This window comes from Chanodichthys erythropterus, chromosome 13, assembly GCF_024489055.1.
Source record: "Chanodichthys erythropterus isolate Z2021 chromosome 13, ASM2448905v1, whole genome shotgun sequence".
Classification (NCBI taxonomy): Eukaryota; Metazoa; Chordata; class Actinopteri; order Cypriniformes; family Xenocyprididae; genus Chanodichthys; species Chanodichthys erythropterus.
The window spans coordinates 38,935,382-38,955,870 of record NC_090233.1 but is presented as its reverse complement, the minus strand read 5'-3'; the positions used below and the strand labels follow the sequence as shown (position 1 = coordinate 38,955,870).

The 20,489-nt window shown below is 37.2% G+C and overlaps 2 protein-coding genes across 2 annotated transcripts; one reads left to right on the top strand and one right to left on the bottom strand.

The window, feature by feature from the left end:
- The first annotated feature begins 3,744 nt into the window (after window positions 1–3,744).
- scn4bb (sodium channel, voltage-gated, type IV, beta b) lies at window positions 3,745–13,412 on the top strand. The gene is made up of 6 exons (XM_067406662.1): window positions 3,745–3,968; window positions 4,694–5,106; window positions 10,048–10,211; window positions 11,488–11,710; window positions 11,859–11,988; window positions 12,262–13,412. The coding sequence occupies exons 2-6, from the start codon at window positions 5,016–5,018 to the stop codon at window positions 12,344–12,346; spliced, it is 693 nt and encodes a 230-aa protein (XP_067262763.1). The 5' UTR covers window positions 3,745–3,968; window positions 4,694–5,015; the 3' UTR covers window positions 12,347–13,412.
- A 2,729-nt stretch (window positions 13,413–16,141) lies between these two features.
- On the bottom strand, window positions 16,142–20,057 carry tmprss4b (transmembrane serine protease 4b). Its single transcript, XM_067408235.1, has 11 exons — window positions 19,919–20,057; window positions 19,597–19,749; window positions 19,322–19,448; window positions 18,794–18,910; window positions 18,666–18,709; window positions 18,005–18,167; window positions 17,559–17,725; window positions 17,138–17,227; window positions 16,829–16,971; window positions 16,548–16,697; window positions 16,142–16,472 (listed from the first exon to the last, which is right to left on the bottom strand). Exons 1-11 carry the CDS (start codon window positions 20,055–20,057, stop codon window positions 16,461–16,463), a joined length of 1,305 nt encoding a protein of 434 aa, XP_067264336.1. The 3' UTR covers window positions 16,142–16,460.
- Window positions 20,058–20,489: the final 432 nt, after the last annotated feature.

Sequence of the window (20,489 nt, the reverse complement as noted above, 5' to 3'; positions counted from 1 at the left end):
CATCTGCATATATGTTCATGGAGCTCAACCAGAGTGATCATCAGCTTCTAGGTCACCACTCCAACCAAGGCCCTTCTCCATTGATAGGTCGGTTTGGCCAAAAGGTCAACTCTAGGAAGAGTCTTGGTTGTTCCAAAATTCTTCCATTTAAGGATTATGGAGGTTACATGTTCCTGTGAACCCTCAATGCTTCAGGCATTTTGTTGTTGTTGTTGTGTGTGTAGGTTTCCACAGTTCTGTGTCTTGACACAATCCTGTCTCTGAGCTCTATAGACCTTTCTTTTGACCTCATGGCTTTGCTTTTTTCTCTATATGTGAAGTGTGTGCCTTTCCAAATCATACCGATTCAATCGAATTTGCCACTTAAAGTGTAGTAACATCTACAAGTGAAATTGGAATGCCCTATGAATACTTTCACAAAGGCACTGTATATACAAAGTTCTGTCATGAAACTCTAGATGGTGCAGGCTGATAGGTCCTTAACTCAATCTGCTTGCAATCACATCATTCTCTATATGGCACAGCTGATTGGTTCCTGCTATATCAGTAGACAATGAGCTCACTGCTAAACCTTCAAATACTTCAAATACTACTAGCAGAGCAGTGCTCTTTCAGAAACCTTCCACCTTCCCCAGCTCCACCTGTATAGATCTGCTACTGTAATTCATGCTATTTTGTATAGCAGTCCAGGATGCTGGTTTACTTGCTCACACTAGCATGTCATGTGTGTATTGGCAGTAGCAAGTCCCGTACTTGCTCTGCAGCAGCGTAGCAGATCTATTCCACCAAGACCAAACATATCAACATTGTCACATCCATTACCATGTCAAACACTGCGAGAGTTGTCATGACAGAATTACTTTTATGTTACATGACGTGAGTGTGAGTAATTATGACTGAATGTTTTTATTTTTTTCCATTTAAACTATCCTTTCAAGAAAGATTTAGTGATGACATCTAAATGTTTTTATAACATTTGTACCAGCCATTGCCAGATTTTTCTTGGCACGACAGAAACATTCTTGCAGAGCTAGAGGATGGAGTTCACGATGTAGTGCTGCAGCATCATTATACCATTCTTCATGTCTGCATGAAGCGGTAAGCACAACCAGGTAGTTTGCAGTCCTCAATGGGAGGGGCTCAATCAAGAGTATGTTTTGAGAAATTATGATGACTGCATCTGAAATTGCATACTTCCCTACTATATATTAATCAAAAAAAAAAAAAAAAAACAGTTGGTGAAAAGGTAAGTATGTCTGAATCCACAATATTCATAAAACAGTAGGTACCTGGGTGACCTACTACTTTCGGCGAGATTCTGAAGTGTGCATCTAATGGACACTTTACTATCCCATGAGGCCATGGGAGAGGAGTTGTGAATGGCATAGAGTACCTCAGAGATGACATGTCTTTGTAGGCCAAACCGGAAGTTAGCAGCGCACGGGTTCCCTCGATCGAAAGCCTATGCATTTTTCCCATAGACTTTTGGAAAATCGCAGAAAATAAGCTCTGTGTTTAACAAAGGGTTATGACACTTACACGTTTTGTCTATCAAGATAATCTTTACAAATTAACACAACATTTATACATTTTGAAGCCTAAATAAAGTGGTCAGATATAAAAAGCTAACAGTAGGCTATAAACGGACTACAGCACACCATGGTCGCGGATCAACGTCACCACCATGCTTCCTCAAACTTTATTGAGAAAATAACTTTATTTAAAAACATGCTCGCTGCTTATGATCTGCGCTGTGTATGAATACTTATCCACTTTTTCATGAGAAATGCTGTCCAAATGTCCTGTTTGTCAAATGTTGATGTCTAAAGTCCCCGCAAAAGGAAGTAGTCCCTTTTAGCAACTTGTTAGCAACCGCTGTTTTTTAAGACACAATTAAGGTGATTGTACGGCAGATTGTCAGATTGTACGGCAGTCAAGATGCATTAAAAATGGACGCGCGCATGAAAACTTGTCGGGAGTTTTACATCATCAAACCATACACGTTTGGTGACAGTGAGCTGCGTTACACACGGCACTGAAATGGTGGCTAATAAAGAAATCTATAGCGTTAATTTTGATCAAGACAATTTGACGTTCGTCGTAGGAGAAGTCACACTGAAGGATTGTGTGCAAAATCTTCTAACACTGCCAGAATTTCGTCGGCGGTAAAATTTGATCACACCGGTCATTAACCGGCTGTCTGTGAACATATCAAACTAGCGATCAAAGACTACAGATTTTAGGCTAGGATTATAGGAATCTTTTAGGATTTGCAAAATTTGTCTCAGACGACCAAATCGTGGCCAAAATCGCACAGTGTGAACCCGGCTCAACTCGCTTCCGGGTTTTACATACAAAAACACGTCATCTCTGAGGTACTCTATTGAAGCAACGCAGCTGATGCTGTAAGTCACATGACAATGACAACATAGTTAATATGTCCAGATTATGTACTATATAAAATGTACTTTTTTTTTTCTTTTTTTTTTTAGCAGTCACAAAGTGATTACTTTTTCAAAAGATGTACCTACTCAGAAAGTGTGCAATTTCGCATGTAATAGATGACTTTCAAGCAGAGCAGTATCTGGAGTGAGCTCAGAGCTAGATATGATAGGGTAAGGAGAAAAGGAGTCACAAGACAAAACTCTAGCAGTTTCTACTGCATCATACTTTTTCCCTCCGGACCAGGCAGATTCTCCCCACTCCCTCTCACTTTTCTTTTCTTATTCACCCTTTTCTTGTACCAGAATTAATTTCTGGCCACTTCTCCCAGTCTTTGACCCAGATACGCTCCACATAGTTAGTTGCATACCTTTATCTATTGTTTTTTTTTTTTTTTTTCATTTGTTGATGGAATATGCTGACAGCATGGTGTTTCTCATTATTTAAATAACTGCTTAAATAAATCCTTTTAGAATAACCAAAAATGACTTCCACGTTAGAGGGCAGATTCATCAGTAAATACAAATGCATCTTTCTCTTCACACCCATAACATTTTATAGTGTATCCTTCTGCATATACAGTACACAGGTTCCATTACTAGAAACCACACACATGCCCAAGTACAGACATTCTCTGGGTTTCAGATAACAATTGCCCTGATCCAGGAAAACCTGACACTGCTGGTGCAGCCTATTATCAATACCAGAGGGGGTGGGGTTGAGAAATGCAGAGTCATAGGAAACTCAATTCTCCTAATCTATCATGGATTTGAAGAGAGAGTGAGACATTGACACATATTCAAAGTCACAGTCACTTTGCAGGCACACACACACACATGCATGTGCAGCCTACTCATATTCATTCATTTTTCTTCCACATGGTGAGAAAGTGACGCATGTCACTCGAGTTGATAGGGGTCAAACAAACTCTCGTCACTCTTTCAGTGTTAATTGATGTGTATCACAGCAGTTGTGGTGCTGGAGGACCCCTCATGTTTCTTTCTGGAGCTGTCCTCCCTGTTGCCTCTCTAAAAAACTGCAATGCAGAAGAGACTCCGGACCCCAAATATCACCGCCTAACAACCTGAACCCACATTTACAGCTCAGAGAGAGAGAGAGAGAGGGGAGGGGGGAATGGAAGGATGGGAGGGACAGGCAGTCAGCCAAGGAGGGGAAAAGTTGAGTGTGAGCCAGATTTTAGCTGATTTTTCATACAGGGTGGGGGAGGGTGTGGGGGGGGGGGGGGGGGGGGTTGGCTGTTTCTGTTGAACAGACTAGCTGCAGTTGTCCTCAGACCTCCAGTGCTTCAATGCTCTTCAGTTCTGTTTTACCGGCTGGACTGCATGTGTGTCTCTCACAAGGTGCGACAGTGAGAGTGTGTGTATCTGTGGGTGTCAGAGGGTGTTTGTGTGCGTGTCTGAGCAGTATTGGGACCAAAGCACTGCGGATTTGTGTGCAGCATATTCTGTGGACTGATGCCCTCTGCTTCTCCGAACAGGACACACAGATTTACCTGCTCAACAGAGGTACGGCGCAGACACACACACACACACACACACACACACACACACACACACACACACACACATGCTGACTCAACTAAACACAAACACAGCTCTTGAGTCATTTGCACACATTTTGGTTGGATGGTGTGTGTATAATATTAATATTAACAAATCTACATAATATCTATTATTATAATTACTATATTATATATTGGGATGATTATATATAAATTTTTATTATATCGTCAGTTTGGATCAAATTGGACCAAATTCATAAATATACATAAATATATTTAATAAACTATATTATTAAAAGAAAAACAGGAATAGATACATTTCATTAGTATTTTTATATATTAATAAATAAAAATATTAATTGTACAATAAATATTTTGTTTTTATTGATATTATTATTTTGTTCCTGTTTTGTGTTTTATTAATATATTTAATGATGTATATATTTATTAATTTGCATATGCTATAGACACTTTTATCCAAACCAACTTAAATTGCTTTAATAGCTTAGCTGGATTCTGTCAGCTGATCTCTCTTGGTTGTAACAGTTAGGTTTATAGTTAATGTGGAATAATTTTATATATAATATATATATATATATATATATATATATATATATATATATATATATATATATATATATATATATATATATACAGGAATTTGTGGAGCATTAGTATGTATGTAATTAGTCTTTTTGCTCTCCTGTTCAAAACGTCCCTTTTTCACAGGTCAGAGGGCAACCGAACAACCAAAAAACTGAGCCAGATGGAGTTCTAGAAACTTCATCTTCCCAGCTGGGTAGAATCTTGAGCTTCCAGATCTCTGAGATCTGGACAGGCCTTTGACTGGGGGAAACTTACAGTTGATGTTAGGAACTGTGAGCGCAGATTGATCAAGTGCGCAACTGCTGAGAAGCGGACGGGAGTCTTTGCCACCCAGACAGCATCTTGAGGATCCAAGACTTCTGGGAAACTGAGGAAACTTGACGGGAACTGCTGAGGAAGGCTGGTGGACGTGACAAAAAGAAGGGAGAAGAAAGTGAAGTATAGGATGGAAACACAGAGCAGAGGGCATCTGAGAGGGGGAGGAAGCACACCCCCTGAAAGAATCGCTTCCTGTCTTCTGCTCACGCTTATCACTGGTAAGACTCTCCTCCCCTTCCTTATATTGAAAACATGCTGTTGGCAACTATTATGTTTAGTTATGGTTTTTGATTTAGGAAAATAAACTTTAAAAATTCAAAAGACTACATGGGATAATCTACGGCTATGTGTGCATTACACAATTTGAATGCACAACAAGGACATTTATACAGCACTGAGGATAAACGGCATACTCTCACTGACAAGAACAGTAATTCATACTGAAAACAGTAAGCTAGCAAACTCTGTGCAGCTCTTTAATGTCCTAAACACAGACAGACACAGATCCAGCCCCATATTTTGCATTGCAAGGGTGTGTAAAGTCAGCATTAGATTAGAAGCTCAAATTTCTGAGACAAATTTGCTCAGAACGGAACTACTCACAGGAAATTGTGGTCAGACTCGCCCTCATGTCCTTTTATATCTGATTAAATACTTTCTTTCTCAGCATGTTAGAATGTTAACACCACTTTATTTCATTGAGCAAATGAGTATGTACTTTATCATTAAATTTGGCCTTGGTAAGGCTTGCGTATCACAAATTAAGCTGCATTTGAATTTAAATATAATACTACATGGCTCTCAAGGATATTTCTTGATTTTTAGGTTGCAAGTTTTGGTTGTTAGGTTGCAAATTTAGTTTGTCAGTGGTGTCGTATATTGTTTGTGAATGAGTGACTTATGCGTATGAATTATGTATTCAAGAGCTGTGTACGGGAAGTCCTGTGCTGCTCTAGAGAACATGCTTTGGACCACAACGGACTAATGCTTGATGACTTACAGTAACTTCAGGGAGTATCACAGATCTTAACTGCTGCTGAGTTAATCACAGAGTTTAAAGGAGCTGTGATGAAATACAAGGGACTGAAGACCCCCTTAAATAGGGTCTAGAATCACCTTTGTCTGGAAATCATGACTGTTTGAGACAAATGTCTCTTTGCTTAAATCTCTTTCAAATATTTTTTAATCATATAGTTTTAAAGTATCTGGGCTATGTTATCCATATTCAATTTGTAGCTCTATATTTTACTGTAAATTACTTATTTCTCCTGTATCGAGGAAAATACATTACTGATAAAAAATAAGTCTCATGAGACTTTGCTCATCAACTTTTGTGCAATGAACTTTTTCTTGTAAAGCAGCAGGCTACATTTCTGTAATGGAAGCAGGGCTTGGCATGAACTTTTTTGCTCACCAGCCACTTTTTATTTTTAATTTTTCAGTTGTAGGCTTTTAAATTGTAGTCTTTACGTTTTTCAATTGTAGTCTTTCAAAAGGGCATCATAAATAATAAACTGTTGTCAAAAATATTGATTTTTCAATACTGATAACTGAAATATCTGAAACGCTTCCAATATTAATTTTCCACAGAATAGATACACGATACCAGCTGCGGTTTACGCGCTCTCATTTCTCTGACAGTGAGTTGACACACAAACCCGCCTCCCCTCACTCACTCGTTTCATTTGCTCCAAAAAAATATTGTAGGTGTCACAGGGCTTAAATCTCGGCGTGGGATTGCACGTATTGTTCATATTTTACTTATTCCCACAGATTTTTTGCTCCCACCCAAATGTGCGTACATAAAGCTGCCTCTCAGTACTAAATTGAGTTATTTTTCAAATAGTCAAATACACACAAAATAATGTCAAAATGCCGGTTTTGATGAGTATTCACATAAACACAGTCAGTTTTGTTTTAACTTTAAGTGAATGTAAACAGTGGAGAAAGAAAACTTATGTGTAACAGTATATTGGATCAGTGCATCAGTTCTTAATGTCATGACCTAATTTTTCAACCCGCCAAAGTGGCTAGTAAGAGTGATTGCCTTACACACCACTGCTGAAATCCACACGCATTTGGCGGGTGTTAATGTCAAGCCCAGAGCGGAAGCACAATGTCTCTTTCAGAGAACATGATGACAAACATGTTGATAAATCAACACTGAGTACACAGTGTTTCTGAGATCACTCGTGTCCTGGTTTAAAATATCTCTCATGAAAGGGTACAGTTGATTTGGTAGGACCTCTTCACTGGTCATGTAACCTCTCCTGAAGAGTTACACAGCTGTGTAAACTCAGCACTCTCACACCGGCTCGTGTTCACTTTTTCACATTGCGTGCCAAGCAAACTTCTGGACACTTGACGTCAGAGAAGCCCAGGTGTGTATGTAAGGTTACCACAGCCTGCTTACTGCTCTTCTGAAACAGAACATACAGTATGTAAAATATATTTATAATTACAGTTATATACATTATAGTTTATGTAAATAGATTTTCAATATACAGACACATAGTTTCACTGTTAGATTGCAAAATTACATTCAAATGTATACAGTGTATGTACAATGCATATCAACAAACTGATTAATAAATGATCCTCACAATGAAACAAGAAAACACACATTAATTCATGTTTCAATTAAAGAGTTATAGTAAACACCAAGAAGAAAAAAGTTAAATATAGATAAGAAACTGCTATGCACATGAAACAGTGTCTCTGTAGAACCACATCTGAAATGTGACAGCTGTTATATGAACCTTGCTTAACCATGCGCTGACATATTCAAAGTCCATTATCAGCTGTGTTCTGAATAGTAGAAAACACCTTACAGAAGTGTCCAACTGCTTGTTATGTGAAGGACGTCTCTTTATCTGCAGCCTATAGTACTGTAGATGTTTGTGTACATAAAATATTATAATTTATTTTCTTTATTAATATTGTTTATTAATTTATTAGTATTCATTTTACTATTATTACTATTGCTGTTTTTAGTTGTATTTTTATCACATATATTTAATTGTGTACAGATTATTCATGCTTTTGGTAGACACATACTAAACACTAAACCACAATCAAAAATAGATCAGTTCATAGAGCATCCCCACTGAGAAGTTTAATCATATTTGACACTATATAGTCACAGGATGTTTTATGCATGATTTGTTTATTTTATTATGCCTAGGTGCTGAGATAATGGCTGAGCAAACCACAAAAAAAAGTGAATACATACAGTTGTGCTCAGAATTATTGGCACCCTTGATAAATATGATCAAAGATGACTGTAAAAATAAATCTGCATTGTTTATACTTTTGATCTTTAATTCATAAAATTAGCAAAAATCTAACCTTTCATTGAAGGAAATTAATTGAAAGTGGGGGGAAAATCACATTATGAAATAAATGTTTTTCTCCAAAACATGTTGGCCTCAATTATTGGCATCCTTTTATTCATTCATTTTTGCAATGTCCTTTTGCCAAGATAACAGCTCTGAGTCTTCACCTATAATACCTGATGAGTTTGGAGAACACCTGACAAGAGATCAGAGATCATTCCTTCATGCAGAATCTCTCCAGATCCTTCAGATTCCCAGCTCCATGTTGGTGCTTCTTCTCTTCAGTTCACTTCACTCATTTTCTTTAGAGTTCAGGTCAGAGAACTAGGATGGCCATGGCAGAAGCTTCATTTTTGTGTTGGTTTTGATGTTTGTTTTGGATCATTGTCCTGATGGAAGATCCAACCATGGCCCATTATTAGATTTCTAGCAGAAGCGGTCAGGTTTTGATTTTTTTATCTGTTGGTATTTGGTAGAATCCATGATACCATATATCTGAACAAGATGTCCAGGACCTCCAGCAGAAAAATAGGCCCACATAATTAAATCCAGCAGTATATATAACCGTGGACATGGGGTACTTTTTATCCATGTGTGCACCAAACCCATCTGGCGGCTTTGCTGCCAAAAAGCTCTTTTTTAGTTTCATCTGACCATAGAAGATAGGCCCATTTGAAGTTCCAGTTGTGTCTGACAACTGAATATGCTGGAGATTGTTTCTGGATGAGAGCAGAGGATTTTTCTTGAAACCCTCCCAAACAACTTGTGGGGATGATTTTTTTTAGGCTTTCTGAGACTCAAGACTCGACTAATCTCTGCAATTCTCCAGCTGTGATCCTTGGAGAGTCTTTGGCCACTCAAAAATTACTCCTCACTGCGCATTAGGACGATTTAGACATGCGTCCTCTTCCAGGCAGATTTGTAACATCTTTAGTTGATTGGAACTTCTTAATTATTACCCTGATAGTGGCAATGGGGATTTTGAACAGCTACTTTCTATATTGTGAAGCTCAGCAATCTTTTGCTGCACATCAGAACTATATTCTTTGGTTTTTCTTATTGTAATGAATGATTAAGGGAATTTGGCCTTTGTGTTTCCTCATGTTTATACTCATGTGGAACAGGAAGTCATGGCTGGACAATATCATTTTCATGATCACCCTGGTGTGCTAAAAAAAAATGTAAATATGACTGGTAATATACTTCAGAGATATTTTACTCAAAAAATTCTAGGGGTGCCAATAATTGTGGCCAACGTGTTTTGGAGAAAAACATTTATTTCACAATGTGATTTTCCCCCCACTTTCAATTCTTTTCCTTCAATGAGAGGTTAGATTTTTGCTAATTTTATGAATTAAAGATCAAAAGAAACAATGCAGATTTATTTTTACAGTCATCTTTGATCATATTTACCAAGGGTGCCAATAATTCTGAGCACCACTGTATATACTCCAAAGGCTGGCAACACATTATGCAGTATCCAGCAGGAAAAATAGTGCAGTGTGGCAGAGTGTTAAACATTGCGGGCTGGTAACTTGAAGGTCGTCGGGTCAAACCTCCTGTGAGATGATCTTATGATCCATGAGGGAAAAAAACATCAGTTCTATGAAAGAATTACTTTTGTGTGAGAAAGAATGGTTGCATGCGTTTATATAGCCTACTGTATTTGCATCACTGCATGTCAATTTGTCATTATAATATCTAACTGACCTTTACTAAACAGAGTTGCTTCTCTCTCTTATGGTTTTAGTGACACTGTGACAACACAACTAGGAACATTTCATTTAAATTTCCGTCTTTGTCTGCTTTCTCTTCCTGTTTGAGGAGTGTGTTGTGTTCATGCTCTAGAGATGTCTACTGGTAAGATCCCGTTTTTGGAAGCAGTGAATGGCAGTACAGTCCTTCTGCCCTGCACCTATGCCAGCTGTATTGGGATCACTAACCTCTACTTCAAATGGGAGTTCAATGATAATGGCACCATGCAGAAGGTAACATATATTTAGTTAAGTAATCATGGTGGCTATATAGGCTACTATAATACTCTTCAGCTGTTGATGTATAGCATAAAATCAGGCACTTGCAAATAAGTGGCATAGAATAGAACAAAATAGATATAATAGAAAACATATTGCCACACAAACATGATTACAATATTAGGCTTATGCTACTAAAACAAACTTTATCGGGAGTTTAGAGACTAGAGATCTAATTTTAAACCTAAAAAAGTTTTACGTTAAAAAAAACTGTACCTGCAGTATTTTTGCTCACTTGTCAAATTAACAAATTTGTGAGACTGATCACGTGAACTCCTTTGCACAGGTCGTATGTTCGCGCCATCCAGCGGTCTGACATCTTATCACACCGCGGCCTCGCGTCGCGTTCATACAAAGGCAGCTGGCGCCATCTTGCGTCTCAGTAATCGATTGAACTGAAAAAGAAGGACTTCAGTAGTAGGCTATTAATATTACTGTTGATGTTGTTGCCGTGTTCGTCTTGCTGCAACCGATTGTTTAATATATCGTAATGGATTTTTTTAAGATAATGTAGGTAGAATCATAAAATAATTAAAACTCAGATCAATATTTCATATCAACGTATTCATTTATTTGGTAAGCAGTCGTAGGCTATAAGATGACCTTCGAATCACCTTCTCACGGTTTATTTTCGCGATAATGACCAGTTCATTGTGTATTATTTAGCCTACATATCTAACCATACTATTCTCTTTCTCGCTGTTTCTAACTTCTGTTTACTTCTAACAACCATCCAAAAGTTTATTTTAAAATGAGTTACTGTTGCTGATGGAGGCTAAGTCTAACATTGATTGGATGGAAATATAAATAGAATATGCCTCACTTCATCTTGAGCTGGTTTTGAATGCCTTCAAGGACACTTGAGGTGGAAGTGGAGCAGTTCTAAGAAATCATTCAGTTGACTTGATGTTGTTTCTCAGTGGCAAATTCTGTGTGGTACATTGCAAGCGTCTAAGATGGCAACAAAGATTATAGCCTGTGTATGGATAAAGGCCTCTGAGTCTTCAAAGCATCTGTGCATTCTCAAGCTGTAAAACGACAGAGTTCTACCAAAGTTAAGGATATCGTAAAAGAGAGTGACAATTTAAGATATAAATTGGCACTGCAGTAGAACTGACAGTGTCAAAGGCAAAATACAGCATTTGAGCCAGTCTAAGTTTAAATGTGTAAGTGAAACTTCACATATGCTCATTTTAACGTTTATAACTAAAGAGTTCTGTTTTCCAATCAGGTGGCTGATTCTGTGATTCCAACGGATCACGTGGAGCCAAATAAGGTGAACATCTACCGCGAAAGGGTGGAGTATGTTGGCTCCAGTAAAGAAAACAACATCTCTATCCTGCTTTGGAACATAACATTCGAGGACGCAGGTGTCTACAACTGCTTTGGCAAAAACCCCAAAGAGAAGGGCAAGAATCACACCGCCTTTTTCACCTTAACTGTTGTAGAGGAACGTAAGTGTAGTGGGGTGGGGAGAGAGGGAGTTACAGAGAGAGAATCAATGATATATGAACGTTACATTTCAAGGACATTATTAAAATAGCTTTGCTTCTCTTCTTGTGTTCTCTTTTTTGTCTTATTTTCTGGCTACCCCTCTCTCAGTAAGGGTGATTGATAACACGCTCACCATTATCATTGCCTCCTGTGTTGGTGGATTCATCGCTTTTTTAATGGCCTTCATGCTGATAAAGAACTTCACTCTGTTTGTTCTCGCAAAGATTGATGAAAAAAAGTGAGTTCATGTTACAGTCCTATGCCCTTTTAAGTGTGACGTTTACCAGATTTTGACCATGTTATTGAAATTGTTTGTGCAAAAAGTGAGGATGCAAAAAATATAAAAACTCTATTTTAAATAAAAAAAAGGTAAATTACTGGTAATCATGAATTACAAAAAAAAAATGGATATAATATATTATAATATTGCTAATTAGTATTCTGTATAAAATATATTATCTATACATGATCTCCCTCTCATTCTGCTTGTTTCTTTCTTTGTCTTTTTCAGTAAGGAGTGCCTTGTCACCTCCTCAGGGATTGATAACACGGAGAACGGTCTGTCGGGCTCCAAATCTACACCAAAGAAAGCATGACAGCGTGCATCCAAACACAGTCACACATGCACTTGAAAACATGGATCAGCCATCATGCTGTGCCCTCTCTGTTCATTCACATATGCGTTTACAAGTGCTATGCTTCTGTTTTAATCACAGAGAGCAATGATAGTATTAAACTAATTTGAATTTCATTCATAATATATCCATGGATGATATTCACATGGCTCATTTTAAACATTTGGTTGACTCGTAGACACAGATATGAATGAAAAGAGGGGCATTATGTATCTCTGCATATATTTACATTTATATATGCATTTAAATATGCACCACATGCAGCCTCATGCACTTTAGTTCATTGACCCACACTGAATCTGTGGGCTATATTTATTCTTATGATAGAAAAAATAAATATTTTCTTCAAACAATGCTTAAGACAGGGATAATGTGCTAATCATTTAGATCATTGGACTGGACTGTAAAACTGTGAAGGGCCCTTAGCCTCAAATGTAGGTGCCTGACTAAAATAGTTGAGAAATGAGTACAGTTGAGAACGCTTCTGAACTTTAGTTCAGAGCTTGTAGTAGAATACTATTTGAGGATTAAGTTTTGTTTAGCACAAGTTTAGAGCAAAGGTCTATGGATTTTTATTGTGAGTCCTTGTGTAAATACAAATGCAGTATTGTTTGTCAAATGGCCATCAGCCTAAATATATCTGTTGTAGAAAGATCAATTATGCAACAATTTTAGGGTAAGTTGTTAAGAGGACACTGGTGATTTGTGCTGTTTCACAGAGACAGACTCTCAGAGTGGATTAAAAAAACTGCACGTTTTAATGCAGTACTTCTGAATAGAGCAAAAAATAAATAAATCAGCAGAACTCTGATTATAATAAGCATGAATGGAGAAAAAAGGCCTTATTGTAACAGTCTTGAGTCCAGTTCAACATAAAACTCATTACCGTTTTTGCTTGAAAATAAAACACAGGTGCCTGTTAATGCTTCTCTCGCCACCTTTTGGCGAGGACAACTAAATCAATGCAGAACATTATGATGCAAAAAAAAAAAAAAAAAGAAAAAAAAAAGAAAAAAGAAATAGAAAACGCTGCAAAATTACAAAAGCCAAACAGTTAGTAAATACAAGCTAATGAATGATACTTGACAATCTGTAGAAATCAATATCCCCTTAGAGAAAACCCTGAATGAAACACTGAAAATGCTGCTTCAGATAATTTTCAATGCATTATAGCATGTTAAATGGCCAGAAGTTTTAGGGATATATGGCTGACTATAACAGTAGAAACATTATATGTAATGCTTTTTTATTGAAATATTGAAACAAATTGTCACATACTTAACAGAATTAGCATCAGCTTTGAAACTGAATATAGCTTGGTGAATTTCCATGCTAAACAAAATATGAATACCAAAAAGGAAAAATATAAATATAACCTTCCAATGCAAACAGACATACTGTGACCTGTAAACCATGCAACTCACCCTACGACATCATGAAAATGCAATATTTAAAGGCAATAAACTCATTGTCATACAGTCATGTAGAACAATAACTAAATGATAGTATACATGATGTAAATATAGATTTACCAAGACATGACTGGATATAGGTATCACAGGTTTTCAGAAGTTTAGCTAATAAGCATTTCAAACTTTCACTTGAAGGATTCAGGGAATTCAGTGGAGACCAGAAAAGGGACTGATGTCAAGCAAGTCTGGTGAGGGGAGGTCTGTTTATTTGATTAGAAGTGAAATGATTGAGAATTAATAAATAAAATTCCCAAATAATCTGTTCTTGAAACTACAGAGCTGCTGTTCAAAACAGAAAATGTCACCTCTAAAAGACAGAGAGCAAATTATCCTGTCATACAAAAAAAGATGTTACCTCCTTTAGTTACATTTTATATTTCATGAAATGAAAATTTTAAGCAAGTTGGTAATCAATAAAAGTAAATCTACTGATCTACCTACGAGAGCTCTGCCTATAGGTACAACCATTATTACTGAATACTTGAAAGAATTTTACAGGTCTTTGGATTTTGCAGTTATTGAGGAATTTTACTGTGAATCCTGGGTGATGCCAAAAGGAGTTAACTCCAGATAAACAGTCAGAGGTTGTAACTGTTTATATATTTCTCGTAGATTTATTATAACTATAGAGCGCAAAATCAGTCTGAGAAATCTGGTAAATTTATACTGAATTTGGACCTGACAAAAACATAGCAATGTAGGTTGTATATCCAGAGCTCTCCTCTCATACCCCTCTGTAATATCACTAAATGTTTAAATTGTCTATGAAAATAGCAATCATTTTCTTTATAGTATTTTTTAAAAATGTATTTATTTTAAAAATGTAGTGGTGTAATTTAAATGATTGGAATTCTGTTGGTTAAAGATTCACTTGAATGTAACCATAACTTCTGTGGTTAAGTCAGGACTCAACTTTCAACAATACTTGAGTCAGTTGTGCTTTGAGTGGATAACTTCTGGCATACATTGAGACTACACTGTCTTTTATTTAAATCTTAATCCTCAGTTTTTTTGTTTTGTTTTTTTTTTAATCTTGTAATGGCACACAAGTTAGTAAATCAATACACATTCAGAGGGCTCTTTAGCTTCATTTAATAGGAGAAATATTGAGAAGGTACATTCATAAATTTTCAAAGCACTTGTACTACCTCTTAAGAAATATTTTTACCATATTATTGTGCTAAACTTGTATTTAATATTTATGCATTTAATAATTTTACGATTTTGGAACAGTGTTTTCTCTTGTTGTTCATTGAAAGAGTTATTCTGCTTGATATTGGGCTTTAAGATCTTAGGGCTTTTAATTAATTAATGCACTATTTAATTAACAGCATATCAGTTTTGTTTGGATTAGCTATTATTTGTCAGGTCATGACGTCCGCCAAGCCTAATTGTGATCAGGCTATCACATCAATCAGAAATTGACCATAATTTTGTGATTTTGTTTTTGAAATGATTTTGTTGAAGCTGTATTGTGCGTCATGTTTTTGTATTGGAGTTTGAATCAAGTTTCACAAACACCCATTTCATGTAGCCAAAACCAACATCCATATCGGTGTTCAGTGTGTCTGTTCACACAAACTGTGATTCTAAAACAGCTTCTGTAAAGCTTTCTGCAGCTCACCATGTGGAAAATCATAAGAAAATGCCAGAGACAAAGCAATATAGAGGATGTGGGAGAAACATTAAAAGTTTGATTGCTTATTTTTAGTTAATCATTTAAATAATTTAAAATGACTGGTGAAATGTATTAAATGGGGAAAACAAACCAGTTGCTTCTGAACAAAATTCTACATCTATTTACAAATTCTGTATTGTGAACATAACTGTAAACTGTTCCTATAGTAATGTGTGTGCAAACTGTACAAATGTTAAGGCATCGGAGTGCCACTGCAGCCATGTTTTTGCAAAGCTGGATCAGAAACATTCAGATGCTTTATAAACGCTAAGCTAAACCAGGCTGCTAACACTAATGTAAGACCAAGGGGAATAGAGGCCTCAGGAGTGAACAATTTGCAAAGTTGCAATCCCTATTCTCAATTTCAGTTCAACACAGACAGACATTGTTTGACATTAGTCCCTGCCAAAACTGAATGTAAAACATATGCTGTATCATAGATGCTCCATTCACCTCATAATACAGAATTCTTGGTCCCATTGTTTCATCAAGCCATCGTGCAGGCCTGTTATTCCCCACGGGACTGGACAGTCATGCATATTATATTTCTTTATTATAAGCTACTAAAATAAAATGTTTTGAATAAAATAAATGTGATGGATTGGTAAATGCATCAAGCTTTATTATTTATTTTTTGCTTTCTACATGCTTTTGGATAGAAAAAAAAAATTAAAACATACAGTACTTTAATAGCTTTATACAGCAGGCTAACTGGAAAATTGCCACAGTGCTACTTCCAGTGAACAAGTGTGAATAAAAAAAAAGCATGATGTTTCGACATAGTACTTATGTCAATTTGAACATCAAGTTCTAAAATTGAATACTTATATTCACACAAACTGATTTCTGTATCGACACACTGAGATGGTGTGTTTTCTCCTTTGTGTCACGAAAGCATGAAGTGATTCATCCATGGTTCACCTCCTCATGGATGTCTCTAAAACGTGACAGTTGATCTTGAATTAGATTTATACTTTATAAATATTCATTTGCACAATCCTGTGACACATACCTCCATTATAGTGTAGATCCAGTCAAGAAGTTGTCTAACATCAGTGTAAACTCCAGGTTTTCCCTCCCGTGCACAGCCCACACCCCAGCTCACTACGCCCAATAATTGCCAGCGAGATGAAAGGTACACAAGCGGACCCCCGCTGTCCCCCTGAAAATGAGTGAATACTAGTCTTGAACTTGAATTCCATTTTGAAATTTCTTACATTGTCTGGATGCATAGACAATATACATCTTTTAAAAGGTAGCCCACTGTATATTTGATTTTTCATTTGTTGTTACCTGACACGCATCTATATTTCCTTCTAAAAATCCAGCACAAAGCATTCTGGGAGTGATGGCGGCACCATAAACAGAGGGTTTGGAACACTCTGACCTGTCAATCAGTGGCAGTGAAGCTTTCTGCAGCACTGAGGGCAGCTCACCTGTGGAAAATGAGAATGAGGAAATGCCAGAGACAAAACAATATAGAGGGTGTGGGAGAAACAGAACAAGAGGTGGACTGCTGATTTGAAATAGGTAGAAGGTCACAGTCCTTCCTTAGAGTCACCAATTATCCATTAAGTGGCAACAAACCCCTTTCCCTCATACCTTTCTCCTTTAGCAATCCCCATCCAGTCACCACAAGCATGTCCTTCACAGACAGCTGGTGCGGGGGTAAACAAACGGGCAAGATCGATTCTAAGGGAAGTATAGGACAGTATAAGCTAGAGAAATGAGTAAGGCTTCTCAAAGGAATCAAGTTAAAAACAACAAAAACCTACTATAAGTGTTCCTTTCATTTTTTTGCATCAAACTTTACAAATTGTTGTGTGTCAAATGTTATGGTTCACATGTATTTTTTTCCCCTACTTATTAATAGGTCATAATTTGCACAAAAAAAAAAAAAGTATCACATTATAAAAGATTGGTAAAGATGCTTAAATGGAGCTTGAGCAATTTGGAATGTCCCTTTAGAGAATAATAAAAGAGTGCATAAGAGTAGGTCACCAGAATGGATGAAGTACTGTACCCCCGATTGTGACAGGCCAGGTGAGTTTTAGCATGGCGATGTCAAAGTCATTGCTCAAGCGGCTGTAGTCCTTGTGGACAACCACCATCTCCACACTGACACCCCTGGATGCTGTATTTTGGGTCTGACCCAACACCACAGTCCATCGACTTAGATCTCGTGTCCGGCTGAGAGTTTGTGAGAAAGAGACAGCAAGACAAAAAAATAAAAAATAACATCCAAGTGGACCAACTGACCCATAGTCATAAATTTAAAAGGGTAAAAATGTGTTCTATTATTGTAAAGAGAAGATGTTATCCAAAAGCAACTGTTTTAGGTTTACCCATTTAAAACACTTTGCCAGTCAACAGAGTGGTTTAAATAAAAAAAAAAAAAAAAAAAAAACAGTTAACTGAAAATCAAAATGCTGACTGAAATTCTGTCCTAGGACACATTAAATGACTCACCTTGTGAAACAGTGAGCAGCTGAAATAATCCAGTGTGTGGACAGTAACGCTCCTCCACACGCGTGCTGGTGGTTCCATTGAAGACTAACCTGCCATGGCCAGTGTTCGATCGCTGTGTCCTCCCCACCAACAATACGGTCCTCTCCCACCACCTCCCCACAGTCTGCATAAGAACAGCAAAGCCATATAAAATAAGACATGCACAAATGATATTAGTAGCCTATGCTTACTAATGCCTGAGTTTTAAATTGAAAAAGAAAGCTTGAGCTAAAATTGACATTCAATTTTGAAGTACAATTAAACATTTGAAATAAAACATTTGTCAAAGGAAAGTCTGTCAAAAGCCTTGAATGTTGGATGTCTTGTTTCAAAGTTTGAAAAAATAAAAAAAAAAGTTACATTTTATAAGCTTTATATACAGATTTATGATAGATTTATGGACCAGGGTTGAACATGCATTTCCCAGAATGTAGTTTTTTTTTTTTTTGCAATTTGCTTTTGCAATTCAGTAAATTACAATTCCTATCATTCCTGTTTAACTTCCTGTGTGCTGTGGCCAATTCCAGCTCATTTTTAATATTCTGAATTTTGCCCAACCCTAGTAGACAAAACCTGATCCATACACACTCTCTCTCTCTCTCTTACTCTCTGTCAGTCATACCTGAGCAGGACACAGACACCACTGAGCCAAAGGAACAATTATCACTGTGAGAGAGAGCATAATTATTTCTATATGTAAATGACATGCACATAGAATTATCACAAATGACTTTACCCAGTGTATCTCACCTGACTGAAAGGAAACTCTGGATGTCAGAGTTTGTTGAGTCATTGCTGACAGTAGCAAATGCATTGTGAGGGTTGAAGAGCAGACTCTTCACTGGGACTCGTGTACTTCGTGGACTCCTGTAATGTAGTGAAATATTTCCTGAATAATATTACGAAAGCACGGCTTTATACTGCACTTAATGGGAAGGTGATGAGATTTCATAGTTCTATCATGACAACTCTGAGAGTTTGGCATGGTATGAATATGACAATATTGATGTATTTGATCTTGGCAGAAAAAAAAATCTGCTTTGCTGCTGCTGTTGATTATAGTTGCAGAGCAAGTACAGAACTTGTCATGCCAATACACACAACATGCTGCTGCTGTACAAGCATACACAAATCACCTCATAACATCTATGGTGGAGCTGGGGAAGGGGAAAGGTTTCTGAAAGTGTGCTGCAAACGACAGGCAAGTATTTTTGAGCAGCTTAATTTAATACTGATCATTGGTTATCAATGACTGTGCCATGTCTGTGCTCTGCTTACGCTGTATATCCCAGTTGCTGACAGGTTAAGCGTGTGTGCTTTGTCCTCCAGTTATCAGCACACACTGTTCTCCATCCACCCTCATTAATGAACACCTGCAGGACCAGTCTGTCCCCCATCAGCCTCACTACAAAAGGTAAAAATAGATGAATCACATGTTCTTCTACAAATGCACCTCTAGTATACTAAACTGAACTGAAAATAAAGGTTCTTTATCTATGGCTCCATGAAGACACAATCTTCTCACTAAGAAAAGTGTATGTGTGCATAATCACCTGGATACGTTTCATTGGTCCGCAGTTTGGATATGCATGCAATCTCATCTTCGTTTCCTGCACAGTCAGCCTTGCCATCACATGCCTTCTCTATTGAAATGAACCTCAGTGAACCAGAGCAGAAGAAAAACTTGGTATTCACCATCCTAATGGCTGGAAGGTGTACAGATAAACAACAAACAGAGAGATTTTTTGGTTATTTGCATGGCAGTTTTAGATTTAGCAGTCAAAGTGATGAAAAGATTGTCATAAAGTGATAAGCATTACAACGGAGAAAAGGAAAGATAACAGAAAGTACAATGGCACGGCAATAGATTCTTACTAAAGTACAACCCCACTATCAAGGCTGCCAGTATGACTAGCACACAGCACACAGTTATGATGGTCAATCTCCAACGTGCTCTGCTCTCCGCTGTCCTCAGCGTGCTTAATTCTCGCCTTCGTTTCAGCTTCAGGGCCATGAGAAACTGGGAGAAGAAAGAAAATCTAGCCAAATCAGTGGAGTTCACTGGTCCTGTAAATAAATATGGTTTTGTTGTCCTCTCTTTAGCCGTGTAGGAGACTTTGCTAATGCTAACTATTTTCTATGGCTAAATACATACAGATTAGTATGTGTGCTTAAACTGGTGTTTGTTTCCTACAGTTCTAATTAGTGAATCTCACAGGTTTCCTAATATATGACTGACTGCCAGCTCACTAGATATGACAGTGTTTAGGGAATTCCTAGTTATCACCTTCACTCAGCTGCTCAGCATTAACTATAATCAGCTGGAGACAGGTTTGATGGGACGGGACTGTGGTTGAATTCAGACCAGCATACTAACACGCTCTTACTATGTCTTGTATGCTAGCCATATATAGCAGAAACAGTAAGAGTAGTATGCTAGTATGCT